The sequence below is a fragment of the Trichomycterus rosablanca genome, chromosome 12 (assembly GCF_030014385.1).
Source record: "Trichomycterus rosablanca isolate fTriRos1 chromosome 12, fTriRos1.hap1, whole genome shotgun sequence".
NCBI classification, from domain to species: domain Eukaryota; kingdom Metazoa; phylum Chordata; class Actinopteri; order Siluriformes; family Trichomycteridae; genus Trichomycterus; species Trichomycterus rosablanca.
This window is the reverse complement of record NC_085999.1, coordinates 149,224-169,283: the sequence shown is the minus strand read 5'-3', so window position 1 is coordinate 169,283 and position 20,060 is coordinate 149,224. Positions and strand designations below refer to the sequence as shown.

Here is a 20,060-nt window from a genome sequence, read left to right as displayed (position 1 = left end):
GAGTGTGAGTGTGTGTTACCTGTGGGGTGTGTGTGTGTGAGTGTGAGTGTGTATTACCTGTGGGGTGTGTGTGTGTGAGTGTGTGTTACCTGTGGGGTGTGTGTGTGTGAGTGTGTGTTACCTGTGAGGTGTGTGTGTGTGTGTGAGTGTGTGTTACCTGTGGGGTGTGTGTGTGTGAGTGTGAGTGTGTATTACCTGTGAGGTGTGTGTGTGTGAGTGTGTGTTACCTGTGGGGTGTGTGTGTGAGTGTGTGTTACCTGTGGGGTGTGTGAGTGTGAGTGTGTATTACCTGTGAGGTGTGTGTGTGTGAGTGTGTATTACCTGTGGGGTGTGTGTGTGTGTGTGTGAGTGTGTGTTACCTGTGGGGTGTGTGTGTGTGAGTGTGAGTGTGTATTACCTGTGGGGTGTGTGTGTGTGAGTGTGTGTTACCTGTGGGGTGTGTGTGTGTGAGTGTGTGTTACCTGTGAGGTGTGTGTGTGTGAGTGTGTGTTACCTGTGGGGTGTGTGTGTGTGAGTGTGTGTGTGTGTTACCTGTGGGGTGTGTGTGTGTGAGTGTGAGTGTGTATTACCTGTGGTGTGAGGTGTGTGAGTGTGAGTGTGTGTTACCTGTGGGGTGTGTGTGTGTGAGTGTGAGTGTGTGTTACCTGTGGGGTGTGTGTGTGTGAGTGTGTGTTACCTGTGGGGTGTGTGTGTGTGAGTGTGAGTGTGTGTTACCTGTGGGGTGTGTGTGAGTGTGTGTGTGTGTGTTACCTGTGAGGTGTGTGTGAGTGTGAGTGTGTATTACCTGTGGGGTGTGTGTGTGTGAGTGTGAGTGTGTGTTACCTGTGGGGTGTGTGTGAGTGTGTGTGTGTGTGTTACCTGTGGGGTGTGTGTGTGTGAGTGTGTGTTACCTGTGGGGTGTGTGTGTGTGAGTGTGAGTGTGTGTTACCTGTGGGGTGTGTGTGAGTGTGTGTGTGTGTGTTACCTGTGAGGTGTGTGTGTGTGAGTGTGTGTTACCTGTGGGGTGTGTGTGTGTGAGTGTGTGTTACCTGTGGGGTGTGTGTGTGTGAGTGTGAGTGTGTATTACCTGTGGGGTGTGTGTGTGTGAGTGTGTGTTACCTGTGGGGTGTGTGTGTGTGAGTGTGTGTTACCTGTGAGGTGTGTGTGTGTGAGTGTGTGTTACCTGTGGGGTGTGTGTGTGTGAGTGTGTGTGTGTGTTACCTGTGGGGTGTGTGTGTGTGTGTGTGAGTGTGTATTACCTGTGGTGTGAGGTGTGTGAGTGTGAGTGTGTGTTACCTGTGGGGTGTGTGTGTGTGAGTGTGAGTGTGTGTTACCTGTGGGGTGTGTGTGTGAGTGTGAGTGTGTGTTACCTGTGGGGTGTGTGTGTGTGTGAGTGTGAGTGTGTGTTACCTGTGGGGTGTGTGTGTGTGAGTGTGAGTGTGTGTTACCTGTGGGGTGTGTGTGTGTGAGTGTGAGTGTGTGTTACCTGTGGGGTGTGTGTGTGTGAGTGTGAGTGTGAGTGTGTATTACCTGTGGGGTGTGTGTGTGTGAGTGTGTTACCTGTGGGGTGTGTGTGTGTGTGTTACCTGTGGGGTGTGTGTGTGAGTGTGTGTTACCTGTGGGGTGTGTGTGTGTGTGTGTGAGTGTGTTACCTGTGGGGTGTGTGTGTGTGTGTTACCTGTGGGGTGTGTGTGTGAGTGTGTGTTACCTGTGGGGTGTGTGTGTGTGTGTTACCTGTGGGGTGTGTGTGTGAGTGTGTGTTACCTGTGGGGTGTGTGTGTGTGAGTGTGAGTGTGTGTTACCTGTGGGGTGTGTGTGTGAGTGTGTGTTACCTGTGGGGTGTGTGTGTGTGAGTGTGAGTGTGTGTTACCTGTGGGGTGTGTGTGTGTGAGTGTGAGTGTGAGTGTGTATTACCTGTGGGGTGTGTGTGTGTGAGTGTGTTACCTGTGGGGTGTGTGTGTGTGTGTTACCTGTGGGGTGTGTGTGTGAGTGTGTGTTACCTGTGGGGTGTGTGTGTGTGTGTGTGAGTGTGTTACCTGTGGGGTGTGTGTGTGTGTGTTACCTGTGGGGTGTGTGTGTGAGTGTGTGTTACCTGTGGGGTGTGTGTGTGTGAGTGTGAGTGTGTGTTACCTGTGGGGTGTGTGTGTGTGAGTGTGTGTTACCTGTGGGGTGTGTGTGTGTGAGTGTGAGTGTGTGTTACCTGTGGGGTGTGTGTGTGTGAGTGTGAGTGTGTGTTACCTGTGGGGTGTGTGTGAGTGTGTGTGTGTTACCTGTGGGGTGTGTGTGTGTGTGTGTGTGTGTATTACCTGTGGGGTGTGGAACAGCATGTCTCGTCCGTCCACGCTGATTTTGTAGGTGCTCGGTAGTGGAGCTCCAAAAAACACGATGTGCTCGTACGGAAACGTTTCCAGCGGCTTCACTTCTCCTCGTTTATACACAGAAACATTCTCAGCACTCACCCCCAACCACAGATCACACGGGAAGCCGCCGCATTTCGACTGTGTAACACACACACACACACACACACACACACTAGTGTTAATCAGTCTAGATAATACGAGTATCAATAAAATAATAAATATAAAATTACGATTGTTGTTCATATCATATTTTATAGAAATATTGTATTGTGTTTTTTTTTTTTTAGAAATACATTAAGTGAAACCAAAACAATCCGATTATCTACTGTTACACAGATTTCATCTTTACATTCTATTATTTTTTATAATTTTTTCTGAATAAAACAATTTAATCTTTTGTTTTTTTGTGCACTGTAAATTCCACACAGTGTCCTGATCGTATCTGAAATATTTTCTTGTCTCTTCCTCATCCATCACAGCGACCTTCTCTTCCTCTCCTGATACAGTACCACAGCTCCTCGTCCCCATCATGAGCTTTCTCTACATCTACAACCACACACTGCAGCTCCTTCTGCCCTTCCCTAAACTGCTCCATCATTCTCAAACTAAACATCATATCTGTGGTGGCTGCTCACAAATCCTTAACCTCATTCCTCAGCCCTAAACCTCCTCTACTCTTCCACTGATCCACTTTAGAAACTGTTTAATACTCCAGCATTTTTTTTCTGATCTTTTAATCCCTTCATTATTTATTCAGGTTCTCTTTGGATGTATCTAGTTCCCTGATTACCTGGTTTCTACACTCACTGCTCATGACTCTGTAACTCACCTCCACATCGAAGAGTGTTGATCCGTAGCCGCTCCACCGAGTAACGATGTCCATGTACTTGAACATGGCCTGGTGCTGATCCAGTCCCTTCAGTCGACCCCATTTCTCCAGGATGTTGGCTCTGGTGCCCTCCGTCTCCTCCTTCACCCACATCTCCATCATGGTGTGCTCATCCTGAACACTGCGCTGCTTCCTCAGAACTCCGCTTCCCTTCAGCCCCTCTAGAAAGCTGCTGCGCCTTTTCTCTAAAGTTCCTCCTGACCCTCCTCTTCCCCGTGTATAGTTCAGAACACGCCTGTGGATTCGGCTGAGTGGATAAACGCTCTCCAGGTTCCAGCTCGAGCGTGACGCGTCTCCGTACAGGTACTGCAGACGGAGGGACGCTAGGTGCTTTAAGGTGTCCTCATGAGCCGGGAAATGGCCGCTGATTAAAGATTCATGAGCCTGAAAGTTACAGAAGGAACAGAAACGTGAAGATCATTAACTGTGTGATAGAACAATATTTATTTACTGTGTAGAAACTGGAAAGAAACTCGTGCATGAGGTTCAGGCTGCACATCTGCAGCAGCTGTGTAATGCAATCATCTCAACATGGAGCATGATCTCAAAGGAACGTTTACAAAGGAAGTTCTGCACATTATTAGTGGGGAGTTCCTGCTGTTTACTTCTGTTGTTCAGCTTCCTCTGTTAATGACGCATCCTGGGTTCCAATAGAAACTGGTACAAACGCGGGCCGGTTTAATTAGCTGTAGCACCTATTTAATCACTTTAATTTGTTTGTTTATAGCAACAAAGTTAAAAAAATTCTCTATGTTTAAATTTTAAAGCCACTAATAGTGACGCATGCTGAATGAGACACAGCCCAGGTTTAGTTCTCGTGATGTACAGTCCTATAAGAACAGCTATAGGTCAACATGAACTCACAGATTCCAGGACTGTGAATGGTGATGCGTGAGTGGTGCACTGGTCTGTTAAGCTAGCCCACCACTGCTGAGACCTGGGTTTGAATCTCATTGGTTGGTGCACGAGTGGCTGAAGTCCTGTTATAGATTGGTGCTCTCTCCTGCCTGGTGGAACGGGACCCACTGCGATCCTGACCAGGATAAAGTATTTGATGGAACTGGTTATGGTGGAAGAGTGAATGGTGATGTGGGACCGACCTGCTCGAACATGAAGACGAACTCGACGCCCTCTTTAGGCATGCTGTCCACATCCAGGAAACAGTAGAGCTTAAAGTACAACTTCCACTGAGCTTCAGGATCTGATACTGTCAACCTACACACACACACACACACACCATACAATACACACACCATACAGACCATATACACACACCACACACACACAATACACACACCATACAGACCATATACACACACCACACACACACAATACACACACCATACAGACCATATACACACACCACACACCACACACACACAATACACACACCATACAGACCATATACACACACCACACACCACACAATACACACACCATACAGACCATATACACACACCACACACACACACACACACACACACCACACACACACCACACAATACACACACCATACAGACCATATACACACACACACACACACACACACCACACAATACACACACCATACAGACCATAAACACACACACCACACAATACACACACCATACAGACCATATACACACACACCACACAATACACACACCATACAGACCATATATACACACACACACACACACACCACACAATACACACACCACACAATACACACACCATACAGACCATATACACACACCACACACCACACACACACCACACAATACACACACCATACAGACCATATACACACACACACACACACACACACACACACCACACAATACACACACCATACAGACCATATACACACACCACACAATACACACACCACACACACCATACAGACCATACACACACACACACCACACAATACACACACCACACACACACACCACACAATACACACACCATACAGACCATATACACACACACACCACACAATACACACACCATACAGACCATATACACACACACCACACAATACACACACCATACAGACCATACACACACACACCACACAATACACACACCACACACACACACACAATGTACACAAAATACATTAATGTGAAAAGGACTCACCCCTTGATTATTCTACACTATAGGGCCATAAGTATGTAGACGCCTGACGGTGTCGGATGTCCCATTTTAAAAACAAACGTTAATAAAACAGAGTTCCCTCTGTGTGATCTTTTCAGCTAGAACAGCAGCCGCTCTTCTGAGAAGATTCTTACAAGACTTGTATGGGAATTTGTGCCCGGTTGGTCATTTGTATGACTGAGCACTGATGTCAAAAACAATATTTTATTTATTTAAGGAACATCACCGTCACCCATATCACCCCTGTAAAAAGTATTTGCCCCCCTTAATTTATGAAATTATGTTTTACAAAATGCTGAACCCACTGATTAAAAGGTGTCTACATACTTTTGGCCGGGTGGTGTATAAACGTGTGTGTGTGTGTGTACCTCTCAAACTTTGCCAGCACATCAGCGACAATAACTCGACTCTCAACAGCACGATACACACTTCCACTGTACTCGAACAGAGCAAACATGTTCCTACTGTCCTCCATCGCCAAGCCTCGGATCAGCTTCTCCACCACCTACACACACACACACACACGTCTGTATCTGACTCTCTGATTGGATGAGACATGACCTGGAGGTGCTGATGATGTGTCTTACCTCTCCAGCTGTGGTGTGGGAGTTAATAGAGATCTTACAGGCTCCACCTCCATGACAGTAAACAGTTGATGTCATATCCTGTCGGTTCCTCAGAGCTACGATTTCCTCCTGTGACGGAACGCTCTCACGTGTCTTGGTCTTCTTCAGTGATTCGGTAATAAACGTAGTGTAGCGGTCGACCTCTGTGCCAGGATAACTGTCTTTGATTCTAAAATGATAAATGTTTGTATGATTGGTGTTTCTGGGAGGTTCCACCTGACCCTGGTGTTCCACCAATGCAGGATCAGCACCAGAGACATTTATGCCATTTAGCAGTCAACCTTATTCAAAGCAACTTACAACTGTAGCTTAATACAGTGCTACAGAGGACCTCACTTAAGGGCCCAACAACCTGACAGTGGTGGGGCTTGAACCAGTGACCTTCTGATTAACAGTCCACTACCGGCAACTAATGGTATCACTCTGGCAAGTCCACAGACCCATCAGTGCTCAGTCCAACCAGAGCCACTGGAACTGTGGAATCATCTTAAGGAGGACTTCATAAGTGCCTTCTCGATTATTTAGGGATTTAGGGAATTTTCCACAACCAAAGGAACTGCTGAGGAACATTGATGAAGACCGCCACAGTCTAACAGCAAACCTTTACAAAATGCATTCATTCGTGGAAGCAGAATCCATCCCTTCATCCCTTGATCCAACTCATACTTTAACCCATACACAACCTCACCCATGTCTCCATCCATCCATCATCAGTTTAGTGCATGATTACCTTTTCAGGTGGAACTTCAGGTATCTCAGGATTCCTCGACTCGGCAGGAACGTGCAGCTCATGCAGGTGAGCAGATGCCAGTGGGCGTGGCTTGCAGAGTTGTGGGGAGAAGGCACGTGATTGGTCTGTTTGATAAGCTGGCAGTAGACTTCATCTCTGATTGGCCGGAGGTCGTGGCAGGTCTGCAGGATTCCCTGGATGATGGGGACCGTGTCGGACATGGTCTCCATCTCCTGCAGAGAGTTAAAGATCTTGAGGGCTTCATCCTGGAGACTGGAGTAACCCTTCTCCTTATGGACTGCAGACAGAGACAAACACAAACCCTCAACTGAAGCTCTAAATCAAACACAACAAATACACAGACGTCCAGGGTCACAGTAGAGAGTCACCATCACAAAATCACTTCCTCTCAGATGTACTACGAGAACTCTGGATAAGCCTTCAGCCAATCACAGGACAGATTCATTCAGTAACTGTAAAATGATGTTTGGATCCTGATAAGCACTTTCTGCTACTACATCCATTTATTTATTTATCTTCAGTAAACATTTACTTCTAGTCAGAGATTCACAGAGCCAAACAGAACAGAACAAAAGTTGTTATTATAAAACGTCGTCGATTGGATTCCGACTCCTGGCAATCGTGTAGGTGATGTGTCACCAAACTTTTCTGTCTTCTTAATTCCTATAATCGTATCCATCCATTTTGTTGCTGGCCGTCCTCTTTCTCATTTACCTTCAACTCTTCCAAGCATAACCGTCTTAAATAATAAACAGTTTTTTCTCCTGATGAGTCCAGAATAAAGGAGCTTCAGTTTAAATATCTGCACTTCCAGTGAGAGGTTCGGTTTGGTCAAGAATGGTCCGTCAAGTGACTCTCAAAAGTGTGTAAATGAGAACTGTGGTGAGAAGTGTGGTGTGTGTGTAGTAACAGTGTGTAGTGATGTGTGTAGTAACCGTGTGTGTGTAGTAACAGTGTGTAGTGATGTGTGTGTAGTGATAGTGTGTAGTAACCGTGTGTGTGTAGTGACAGTGTGTAGTGATGTGTGTGTAGTAACCGTGTGTGTGTAGTGACAGTGTGTAGTGATGTGTGTGTAGTGATGTGTGTGTAGTAACCGTGTGTGTGTAGTGACAGTGTGTAGTGATGTGTGTGTAGTAACCGTGTGTGTGTAGTGACAGTGTGTAGTGATGTGTGTGTAGTAACCGTGTGTGTGTGGTGACAGTGTGTAGTGATGTGTGTGTAGTAACCGTGTGTGTGTGGTGACAGTGTGTAGTGATGTGTGTGTAGTAACCGTGTGTGTGTGGTGAATGTGTGTAGTGATGTGTGTGTGTTAAGCACTTACGACTGTCTCCGTAAGGTAGGGGCAGTAATGGGGAGTGTAAGGGGTGCTGAGTATATCTGAGTATCGGGTTCCTCCAGTACATCTGCTCCACTGCTTCCACATTCATACTGTTCTCCTAAAACACACAACAGAAATCGACCAATCACATCTTACATTTCTGTCCCACACACTGAGGCAGGGATTCTATTGTTCAGCTCTTTCTCCAGAACCCTGGTTTGGTTTGTTGTCTGCAAAACATGCATGAGCTGGATGGGCTGCTCTAGATGTTCCTCTAAATGTTGCTGTTGTAACAGTCAGGTTCACTGCGGCCACGATGAATTACGTTCAGCAAAAATGATTTTTATTTGCTCATGAGCCTTTGTGTACTGCAGTGATCTGATTTAAACTAACAGGTTAAGGTGGAGAATCTCTGAGAACATTCAGGAGAAAGTAGAGAAGAGACGGTATCACACTGCGGGTCTCATGGATCCAAGTCTGTTCCAGATTCACAGCAGTACAACTAAAGTACGTGTGTGATGTTTACAGTTATTTCTATTGTTGTAGTAGAACAAAGCATGAAGGAGAGGAAGAAGCAGTGCAGGAATCCAGGTGAGAGGATCTGAAAGTGTTACACACAGATCACACAGTGATGTACCTGCTTCCACCTCGGAGCATTAATGAGAACTCCTTAAAGATGCTGTAGGTGCCTCCACCAGCTAGAATAAACAGTTACACACTTTATTCACTAAAATCGTACCACAACCGATATCAAAAACAAGCTAAGATTATGGGTTTAAGGATCCTGGTAGGGTTAGCAGCCCTCAGACACAGTATGATTCTACAGACCCCAATGAACAGTACAGATCATCCTTGGATCACCCCATACAGCCATGAGAGTAACTCCCTCAAACTCAGTCCAAAATACTAACATGGCACTATCTTCTGAGCTCACAGTCTGTAAGGTGCAGGGTGGAGGTCAGGCAGCATGGATCTCCAGATATCCACATACTGGAGGAACTCTGGAACCATCCATCAGAGGAGTGTCTCTCCTACAGGAGAACGGTCCCAGGCTGGATGAGGACCACATAGTTTCTCCTGGTGGATGTTTGGAGACTTTTGGTTTTAAAGAAGAAAATGCTGACTGTTGTTTATAAGCCCAAACTTTCATCAGTTCAGAGCTTTCATGCTTCATCAAGAACATAAGCGGCTATTTAATGTTCAGATATTTAGATCCTACAGCTAATGTTCAAACAGTAAATCCTACTTATTAATGATATGCAATATTTAAAGCAGTATAAATTAGTGTCATGTTTCATGTTTTAACCACCATCACAGCCTCAGCCACGCCCACCCCTCAGACCCACCAATCATCTATATTAACACACCGAGCGCTTCAGGTTAATAACATTGATAACCACAGAGAATTAATCACCTGCAATCTCAATATAAACCACTGAGAAAGAATCAATGCTTTTATAAAAGTGGTCGTGGTATTAATGCACATGGGTGTGGTCACTGTTTCTGAGGTGTAGGGTCAGTGGAGGTACCTTGATTTCGCGGATGAGTTGCTGGGTGGGGGTTTCGATGGGTGCTTTGTTGTCGATGACACCCTGAATAGCCGACGCCCATCTCATGGCCTCGTTTAGGAGTTTAGTGTAGAGATGGTACGAGTGTTTTCTCCCATGAACCACAACGTTCCAGTAACCTGCACACCAAAACATCCATTATCATACACACACACACACACACACACACACACCATGATAGGATTTACACTAAAGCGTGTGTATTTATTGATCGTACCCGTCTCTTTGAAGACCCGCTCGTCAGGCTGCACCACTGAACACAGGCTGTTGAGGACCAGTGTTCCCAGTCTGGAGGAGTTTCGCTCAGAGGATTTATAATAATCCAGAGAGTTTGAGTTCAGAATGAACCATCGCTTCTTCAGCTTCAGAGAGGAACTTTTAATGTTCGACTTAATCTCCTTATGTAGCCAGCCTGATACACACACACACACAATATACACACACACATTACATACACACACACACACACACATTATAAACACATACATTATGTAAAGGCAGGAAACACCCCGGACAGGTTGTCACTCTTCACAGGGCAGAATAATAATCAGTGATGAGGAATCATGATATAAACTTAAGTAACGTTCAGCACCACCAGATGAATCCTTGAACGTGCTGTCCCTGACCCTGGACTGACTAGATTCAATCAGAGAAATGCAGAATGTTAATTCTAACCCAGATTTGATTTGATTTGAATTCGTACCTCTAACGATGAAGTCGTGAGTGTCGGAGCGAGACTCTCCTCTGGGTTTATGGAGCAGCCCGATCCAGTGGTGCATCTCCTCTGGTAGATCTGCATTACAGTGGATCACTCGATTCGCCGTGATGATCACAAACGAGTTCGGCCTGAGAGAAGAACAAAACCCCATCATGATTCCACTTCATCTTTATTCACACGGACAAAAATTAGAACCAAACATTTCAGATAAAGAAAAGTGTGTCGTTACCTGTCAGGATTGTCTGAGGCACAAACTGAGTCAATAAGTCCGACATCCAGAGTTCCCTATAAAATATATACAATTATTCATATTACCAATAAAAATGTACACAATTATTCATAAAGTAAAAGAATTAAATCAGTACCATACACAATCTTCAGTTCTACATATCTAGATCTAATATACAGGATATTCTGTACGGTGTACCACAAGGCTCTAGACTCAGTCCAGTTTCATTATTCATTATTGAGGATTACAAATATGTAAAATATTCTCATCTGGATCTTTAACATTTAGTTTTTATTTTCCTGCCTCCTGAGGAAAAATTAATCACAGGGATCAAACTACCTAAAAACATTCGGCTCTTCTAACAACAACAAAAACTTTTACAAGTACGTTAGCATTAGGTGTAAATATGAGGAGACAGGATGATGGTTAGTGATAGATTAGGGAGCTGCAGGTGGTGTGTTTATGTCTTTATATTTAAAAATAATCCAAAGTTAAAGGTTTGGACTGGGGTGCACAAACTTTTGCACAGATCTGTAAAGGTAACTGGACCAGGTGAAGCATCAGACACTCACCACTGCATTTTTGGGATTGGCCTCTTCATTCTGCATTTCCATCAGCTGTAGAGGGGAGGCGCTGTGTACACGATTTAGTAAATTGAACCAACCACTACACATACACACACACACACACACACACACACACACACACACACACACACACACACACACATGTTAAAGATGATTTTGGTGTTGAGTAATCAACATAACAGTAAGGTTATTCAGTGCAGATGTGTGTGTGTGTACCTGGCCTCTTCAGGTGTTTCAGCGTATATTTGGTAGGTTCTCTCCTCAGTAATGATGTTAAGAGCGTTTTCCTTCTCATGATTATCGATGATCTTTCTGTAATCAGACAAATCAGATAAAAAAAATTAAAATTAAAATTCTTACAGAGCGACACCAGGATCTCCAGCAGGACTCAGGAGGGAGAACCTGGAGAACCTGCGAGAACTTCTGGTTACACGGCACACAGAACCTGTTAAGGTTCAATTAACGCTGAGGAGAACAAGCACAACACAGGCTTCCATCTTTGTTGGGGACATCGCTGCTAGCAAGACAAAGCCAAGCCACCTTTTGCATGAGTTATTGTAGTAAGAACCTGATTTACCTGGCGGTGCGAATGTCGATGGTTCCTCTCAGTTTCTCCTCACTGTCATTCTCAAAGTACAAGAGTTTATTTTCCCTCAGAACAAACCAGCGCATCTTCCAGTTCCTGCGTGAGAGCGTACTGGATCCTCCACCCTTCTTATAGAGCCAGCCGCTCTTCACCGAGTCCTGCTTTGTCCTGAACCACATGAAGGTTTCATCCTTCAGCACACACCAGCGTCTCCTCCACGGGATCATCAAGCCACCTGAGATACACACACAGAGAGACCAGTTCCTCATTCAAAACTCGTTCTAGTCTCTGGTACTAATCCAGTTTCAGGTTCCAGTTCAGCTGCTGAAAGTTCTGGTTCCTGAAGGTTCCATCACTCACCCCCTCACTCCTACCACCCAAATCTGATCTGTCTGATGTAAATAACATTTCTTTATTTTACCTGAGAGCTTCACTCTATGTTTAACATGTTTTCTGTAGCTGTAAGTACAGGAGCAGCTTGTTTGTTTACATTCAACTTTTAAATGTGGAATTTCTCTGTAACTGACTGATGAAGAAACTTGGTAGATACGATGTTGAAAAGCTTAAATAATAATTTGTTTTCTCTTTTAGTTAAACGAGCAGCTGTGAGGTCGGACACTGATGTTGAGTGAAACGATCTGGCTCACAAGCGACATTCCAATTCATCATCCGAAGCAGTTCAGTGGGGTGGAGGTCAGGGCACAATCATGCCGAAACAGAACGAGTGGCTTCATCAGGCTGTTTCTATAAAGGTAAAAAGTGTATAAATAATTTAATTTAATTGATGTTACAAACCTGTTAACAACATGTATAGCTAGGTGTCCACATACTTTTGACCATAGAGTAACTAAATAAATGAAACTTTTATAAATAAATTGTTGGTTTTCTGAATATCTGCCGGGTGTAAATAACCACTTTCATCAGTGGGTGCATCAGTACTCACTCTTCATATACAGGTAGCTGTGAAAGTACGGAGGATTAGAACCATTCAGCAGACTGATCCTTCCATTAGAAACTTCTTCATCTGTATCTGCATAATCATCGTTCTCCTCATCACTCTCCATCATCTGAGGAGGAACCAGAGCTCAGATCATTAATCCATCATCACTGAGTTTTAATCTGAAAATAACTGAACCAACATTACGGAACCTTTTCCATCATCAAACCAACAACAAACACAAAGATCCCCCCGACACTGACAGGTGATAAAAAGTGGCTGCAGACTGAACCCCCACGTGTGGTGATCTGGCTCTCCCTGATCAGATCAAGGTTTGTAGACTGGGAGATAAAGGGGAAAACAAAAAAACGTCCAGTGTGGATTCTTCTGGACCTCTGGAGGCAGCTTTACCCATCCAGACTGAGAAATCTGTGACTACCAAAAGATGCTGCATCAACAGCTGAGATCCTCAGAAAACCATCATAAAACGCCAACACCTGAACCGGCAGAAACCAAAGATACCATAGATACAGAGCTCGAACCACAAACCCCACACAATGCAACAACAATGACCTCCGATGAGACGCCACAGACAGTCTTCTGCACCTCCATGCCCTCTGTCAGCCATTAGTGGCAGAACAGATGGACATGATTCTGTGATCTGAGCCCACTGCCCAATGATCTGATCTGAGCCCAATCTCCAGGTTGTTACTTACCGAGCCGGTGCTTCCTCTGAAAGAATCCATACTGTTGTAGGTGCAGGAAGATCTTCTCAGAACCTCCTCATCAGTCACAGTGCCATCAGTAATGCCCTCAAGTGCCTCCTCCAGCTCGAACTCCTCCTGGTCATAATCAGAATCCGTTTCAGGCAGAACGCTGAACCTCGACTCTACATCTGAACCTCTCAAGCTCTTCTGCACCTCACTGTACTCATCACAAGGTCGCGGAACTGGAGAGGAAGCATCCAGGTCTTCTAGAAGTGTACCGTTCCTGAGAGAAGACATGGATTTCGAGCTAGAATTTGGAATCCTGGATCCCTGAATAGAAACGTTTGGAGAAACTAAAGCAGGAGTTTCTAACATCTGACTGTGCCTGATGGAAGACGTGGATTTTGGAATGGACCCCTGAACAGATTTAAGGCTGGGCACTTCCTGAGATCTCTGAGTGAATAAAGCTGGAGGAGGAAGAGGAGGTGGAGGTGGTGGTGGAGGTGGAGGAGGAGGTGAAGTAGACATTGTCTCTGTCTCTAGTGTCTCTGACTTTAGGCTGGATTTTGAGCTGGGTAAGACCTGAGAGATTGACTCTTGAATAAGTGAAGCTGGTAGTGGTGGTGCTGGTGGTGGAGTTGGCGGAGGTGGTGAGGTTGGTGGTGGTGGAGGAAGTGCAGCTGGTACTTCTACAGTCCCTAAAACTTTACTGTTTCTCTTGGAGGACATGGTGTCCAACAATCCCTGAGCAAATGCAGCCGCAGGAGGAGGAAGAACTTTGAGGAAGTCCAGTGAGTCAGAAGCAGTAGGAGATGGTGGATCTGGCAGTGGAATACACTCTTCCTCATCCTCAGCCTGAAACCCCTCATCCTCCTCAACCTCAGCCACTGGTGCTGAACTTTCATTCAGGTTCTCTTCACTGGACAGAGAAGGTTCCAGACCACCAAAGTCCAGCATCTCCAGGAACTCTGTAGCCACCCGTGATGCTTCCTTCTCCAGACGGTAAATTTCTGCATCTCTGCGCTGGTGAAGCTCCTCCTTTGAGTTGTCGTTCATTAGCGCCACTCCTTCATCTCGCTGGCGCTGGAGACGCTCGATCTCTCGCTCCAGACGCAAAATCTCCTCCATCTGACGAGTTTCTTCTTCTGATGAGAACTGCGACAAAAATACACGGTTTGGATTATGAGAAGATGATCACACGGCCTGCACAGAGCTGATAAAACATCACGTAACGTTTATTCTCATCTCTGAGTTTAAATCTGCAGGAGGAATTCTGGGTAAAGATGATTTACCTTCACATGATCATGATGATCATTTATTTCCTCTGGATCCCTGCAACAAGAGACAAAAACTCATTTATTCTGAGCAGAAATTCTGGCCATCATGAAACCAGACAGGAAACCAGATCACGTCATGAAAACTCTGGACAGTTTGGTGAAGTTTTAAAAGGTTTTAGGAAAATTTGGGAGAATCTCATAGATTAGAATTGAGGAAAGATGAAAAGAATTTGGTGCATTTTAAAGAAAGGTGGAAACGAAGAGCTGATGTAGGTTTATAGAACTACAGAATGTTTACAAAGGTTCAAAATGTTCACATTCAAATCTGGCATGTTTTCAAAGTTTAATGAAGTTAAAAGAAATTTTGTAATTAAAACAGAAGGTTCAGGTTCTTTTTGGAACATTTAGATCTTTACTGATAACAATGTTCTGATCATTTGGTAGATTTGTGGAGATTGTGAGGACCTGAAGAAGAGGGTGGAAAATATTCCAGACAGTTTTTGGAAAAGCTTTAGAAAATTAAAGGTTCTTAAAAATGTTGGAAGGAGTCTGAGGAGGGTTCAGAGTTCTGATAAGGGTTTAAGCTGCTGGACTGAAGTTTGAGTGTTTGGACTGTTTTAGTGAATTTTGGAAGAGGTGCAGCGTTCTGAAATATTTGGGGATTTTGGTTGAACATGAAAGTTTAAACGTTTATTAAATCACTGGAAATTCTGAGATGTAAGATTGTAAGATTTTGTTCGACTTGCTGGAGAGTTTGGAACGCTGTGGGGAAGTTTAATGCCTGGTTCACACTACACGATCTTTGCCCTGATTTTCGCTCGGCGGCTGGTCTGCACTTGATTTGCCGGCTCGGGAGCAACTCAGCGTTTGCTCGGCGATCAAAACTCGGCTCTCAGTCGCTATGTGTGAACTATCCAACAACCTGATCCGACCAGCTCACCGAGCGCTCGGCGACCGGATCGAGATTTCTAGCATGTCAGATATCTGATCTGAGATGTGCGACTGGGAATGAGTGACATGTGGAACAGCCAATGAGAACGCAGGATACGGTGTGAGGGGAAATGCAGTAGAGGAGTATAAACAGGTGGGACGGGGGGATAATATAGTTTATATCAGAATACATCAGCACACACACATTTTACAGTATTTCTGATTTGATTGTTCTCTACAAAACATAACACCAACGCTGCATTGCAAAAATATTAATTAACCTCCAACTAACTATAGAACGATTCATGCTGCTCGTGTTGCCAAATCCACTCAGATTCATTTATTTTTCTTCCTTGATTTAACGCTGCACGTCAGCGCACAAACAACTTTGATTGCTTGCTACTTGTTGACGTGCGTTTTTGGATGTAGTATCATTAAAATTCTCGTCACTTCTCACGTGTTTTTGTAAAAAAAATAATAATAATAATTTAAAAAAACGTAGTTTGGGAGACCAGAGAAGCTCGCCTGTGATTCCAGTTGGTGATAGATGGTGTAGTGTGAAACCCCTTATTCCCGATCAGTCGTGTAGTGTGAAATATACACCGACTGAAAGACTCCCGAGTGCAATAGATTCAGTCGTGTAGTGTGAACTGTACAGCGACCCGACAACTTGGAAAGTCATGTAGTGTGAACCTGGCATAAGTTTTGAAGTTTAAAGGGATGTGGTTCAGGTTTTGAGGGATTTTTTAGAAGGTTCTGGAAGAGTCAGAGATTTAGAAGGTTTTGGAGGTTCTGTAGTACCTGCTGTAACCTGGTGTCTCCTCACTGTCCTGCCTTTGTCGGAGCTCCTCCTCTTCCTGAAGTTTTCGTAGGGCTTCCTGTTCCTCCTGCTTCTTTCTCCTGAGGTTCTCCTCCTCCTCCTCTTGCTTTTTCCGTAATATTTCTTGTTCCAGTTTCTTCTGCCTCTCTTCTTCTTCTCTTCTCCTCTGTTCCTCCAGACGTCTCAGCTCCTCCTCCTCTTTTTTTCTTTTTTCCTCTTCCTCTCGCTTCATTCGTTCCTCCTCCTCCCGTTTTCTCTTCTCCTCTTCCTCCTTCATTCTCTTCTCCTCCTGGAGCTGATGGTAGAGTCTTCGTGCCAGTAGACCTCGGTGGTGTTTCTGGAGGACGATGGAGGCTAAACGCATTCGGATGAAAACTTTTCTCCAGAAGTGGGCGCGGTAATTCTTCTGGATGGTGATGGTGCTGTTACGGATCCTCCTGTAGTTCTTTCTGTTTAGGAGAATAAAGTGTGATTAGAACCTGATTCTCTCACAACCTTCAACACACCTGAACAACCTCTCTGAGAACTTCCTCTCTCTCTTATTTAAACAGCCATTAAAAAGGTTCCAGTTTCAGAACCAAAGTTTCAGTTGCTGTATCACTGGTTCCAGCGCAGTGTTTGGTGATTGTTTACAAAATGTTCCTACTAGAAGTTCTGGTACCAATAAAACCAGATCAGCAGCAGGGAACATCTCCGCTCCTCACCGACCTTCAGTAGCAGAGTTAAAATACTCTAAATGACCAAAAGTGTATGAACACCAACACCAGTTCTAATGATTCTGTTCTGGTGTTTTAGCTATGCTCAATGCTGACAAGTTTATAAAATCAATATTATTAAATCAATTATGTGATTGAATTGTGGCAACAGTTTGGGGAAGACCCTTCCCAATTCCGTCATGACTTCGCACAAAGCAATGTCCATAAAGACACAGTTTGATAAGTTTAAGGTGGAGAAAATGATCTCCTCAATCACCAGGTTTAAACATCATCAAAAGTTTATATAAAGTTCTGATGAGCAGAACTTGGATCTCCACCTTCTTTATTTCTCTAGAGGTTCCAACATCCCACAACAAACCACTCCTTAATAATAACTTAAAGATTAAAGCTCTTCTGGAGATACATTTATTGTTATTACTGTTATGGGTTTCTAATATTTTGTCCACACAAACACAGTATTTACACTACATAAACACTTATTAATAAATAAATAAATACAGAACTGACCTGGCCACATAGCTGAGAATGTGGGCTCTGATGATCATTCCTGCCGCTCTCCTCACCTCGTCCAGCTCTCTCTCCAGCTTTTGCTCCAGAACTTCCTTAAGGAACACCTGATCCAGTCAGACAGTACAATGGTGAGAGAGACATTGAGAACAGGAAGTGGTGGTACACAATGGGTCTACCAACCAGACTGGCTCTCTGCCAGAGAACAGACCACGCCTACTCACTCATTCCTAATGTCTCTCGCCCATTCTCTCTCTCTCATTCTTACTGAAGCAGGGGGGCGTGAGGAATTCGAGGAGGATCTCTGATTAACCCCTTCCATCCTCCAAAAACAGAAGAACATCTACAGAAGAAAATCAGTGTTCCTGGTTCTGGTGCTATCTCAACTGGCTTCCAAACCGTTCAGAACTTATGACCACAGAACACAATCTGAAGTGATCGGCTCTGATGAGGGAACTCTGGAGCGTTAGCGCCTGCTGTGAGGAAGCGTTACTCTCCCAGGGTGCTTCACATCAGTTATTTCACTGATCTACACTTCAAACTCAGACTACCTGTTATTCTCCACATTTCAATTTGGATATACTCAAATGCTCTGTGCACTCTGGTGACCTCTGCCTAAGCACATATGGAGGGCCATGCTACTCTCTTAAACTGGCACAGTGACCAGACAGTGGAAGTGCAGCAGCAAGAAGGTGAGACTCCCTCCAGCCTACCCTCCCTCAGACCAGACCAACTGTGTCTGCACCCGGCCACGGCACACACGTCTCTGGCCTCTGAGCTTTCAGTGTGGTGAGTAGATGTGGATCATCTGTAAAGCTTGTTGGTGTCTATGATTAAAATCTCATTAATTTTTAATGAGCTCTGATTAATCAGTGACTGATGAACGTATGTGAGTTATATAGAACATGATGGTGGACTCCCACTCTGAGTGTTTCTGTAGTCGGTGGCTGTGGAGTCAGTGTTCGCCTGTACTTGTTGGTGGGTTGTGAGTGAGTGATGACGGTCTCTGACGTCGGTGCAGTGCGCTGATAAACTGAATAAATGATCTACTGACGCTGAAGCTCCACTAACACAAAGAAGCTCTTTCACATCCTAACAATCAGTTACACACACACACACACACACACACACACACACACACACACTGTCTCTGTGCAGGACAGAGCTCAGTACCAGCACTGCTGTACCCACAATTCCACCATCCATTCTCATGATCACAACAACATCTACAACTTTCAGTCTGCTACATGCACCGAATCCCAGCACCTCCAAATCAGTCCTGAAATAAAACGTGTCCTGATTCATCTCACCTCCTATTACAGCTGCTGTATCAACACATTTTTACTCTAGTTTTACCACCTTTATTTAGTAAAACAAATAAACAGTAGACACCAAGCAGCTTTACATAATCCAGGTCCTAATGAGCAGCACAGAGCCACACCTGCAGGAGAACCCTAACCCAAAAACCCTAACCCTCTTAAAATAATGATAAAACTGTGAGAGGAACCAGACTGAACCAGGACCTCCATCCTCCTCAGGTGGTCTAGGGTAAGTTCATTAAATGAGGAAAATACAAATACTGCACTTTAGATTACAGATAGATTCTTAAAAAAAACTATGTGTGATAAACTATTCATGTACAAAATTGTAAAGTGGTGACTGTGTACAGTCTTTTGGTACCTTGGTTTTGCCCACTTGCCACTCTTTCCTAGAGGGCTCGACCAGTGTGAGAAGATCAGAACATTTTCTTCTTACATCTTCATCTAAGAACTTTTTGTTCTTCAGCAGTACAGCGTACCTGTAACACATCAACACCTTCATCAGGTGTGCACACACATCCATCACATCTACACGCCTGAACACTCCTGTAGGTTCTCTTCCACCTTTACATGGATGTCTGTGGTAGCATTTAAGATCAAACACTTGATACCAGGCTGAAGTTTTAAGAGGGTGAAGAATCTCCCACCACATGGAAGCTTCTGTTCATTTTCAGTTCATACAGAGGATCGTGTGAGTGTCTCACCGGTGGAGGAAATCACTGAAGGTTCTGCGTATGGGAAATCCGGCTCTGCGGATCTTCACCGTCTCCAACATGCCGGAGTAACGCAGCTGATTCAGAACCACCTCCGCTTCAAATGTATTAGCATGCTGTAACAAATACGCAAAAATACAACATTAAATCCTCTTTATCATCACCATCACCTCCATCATCAGCAGCACCACAATCATCATTCTGCTCATCATCAGTGTGAGAGGTCTGTTTATATCTGAGGTATTTTAAATATTTAAAACAAATGTTTATTAAAATGTATTTGAGATGTTTGTTCAGACAGAAAAAAATGATGATTCTGATTCTGGTTCTAAATGTCTATCACCTTCATCACTCTAATGATCATACTGGTATAATACTGGTTTA

The 20,060-nt window shown here is 44.4% G+C and overlaps 1 protein-coding gene across 1 annotated transcript in view; it reads right to left on the bottom strand.

Moving 5' to 3' along the window:
* Positions 1–20,060, bottom strand: part of myo10l3 (myosin X, like 3) — a 52,035-nt gene that overhangs the window by 18,708 nt on the left and 13,267 nt on the right. The window contains exons 19-39 of the mRNA XM_063006614.1: positions 19,668–19,792; positions 19,325–19,442; positions 17,645–17,751; positions 16,403–16,870; positions 14,687–14,726; positions 13,404–14,549; positions 12,694–12,817; positions 11,742–11,985; positions 11,381–11,476; positions 11,150–11,243; positions 10,578–10,633; positions 10,334–10,476; positions 9,848–10,042; positions 9,592–9,749; positions 8,066–8,180; positions 6,724–7,021; positions 5,955–6,162; positions 5,736–5,872; positions 4,329–4,443; positions 3,169–3,612; positions 2,286–2,477 (exon numbers count right to left, since the gene is read on the bottom strand). Of these exons, the coding sequence (XP_062862684.1) occupies positions 2,286–2,477; positions 3,169–3,612; positions 4,329–4,443; positions 5,736–5,872; positions 5,955–6,162; positions 6,724–7,021; positions 8,066–8,180; positions 9,592–9,749; positions 9,848–10,042; positions 10,334–10,476; positions 10,578–10,633; positions 11,150–11,243; positions 11,381–11,476; positions 11,742–11,985; positions 12,694–12,817; positions 13,404–14,549; positions 14,687–14,726; positions 16,403–16,870; positions 17,645–17,751; positions 19,325–19,442; positions 19,668–19,792 (4,623 nt within the window). The remainder of the gene's footprint in view (positions 1–2,285; positions 2,478–3,168; positions 3,613–4,328; positions 4,444–5,735; positions 5,873–5,954; positions 6,163–6,723; positions 7,022–8,065; positions 8,181–9,591; positions 9,750–9,847; positions 10,043–10,333; positions 10,477–10,577; positions 10,634–11,149; positions 11,244–11,380; positions 11,477–11,741; positions 11,986–12,693; positions 12,818–13,403; positions 14,550–14,686; positions 14,727–16,402; positions 16,871–17,644; positions 17,752–19,324; positions 19,443–19,667; positions 19,793–20,060) is intronic.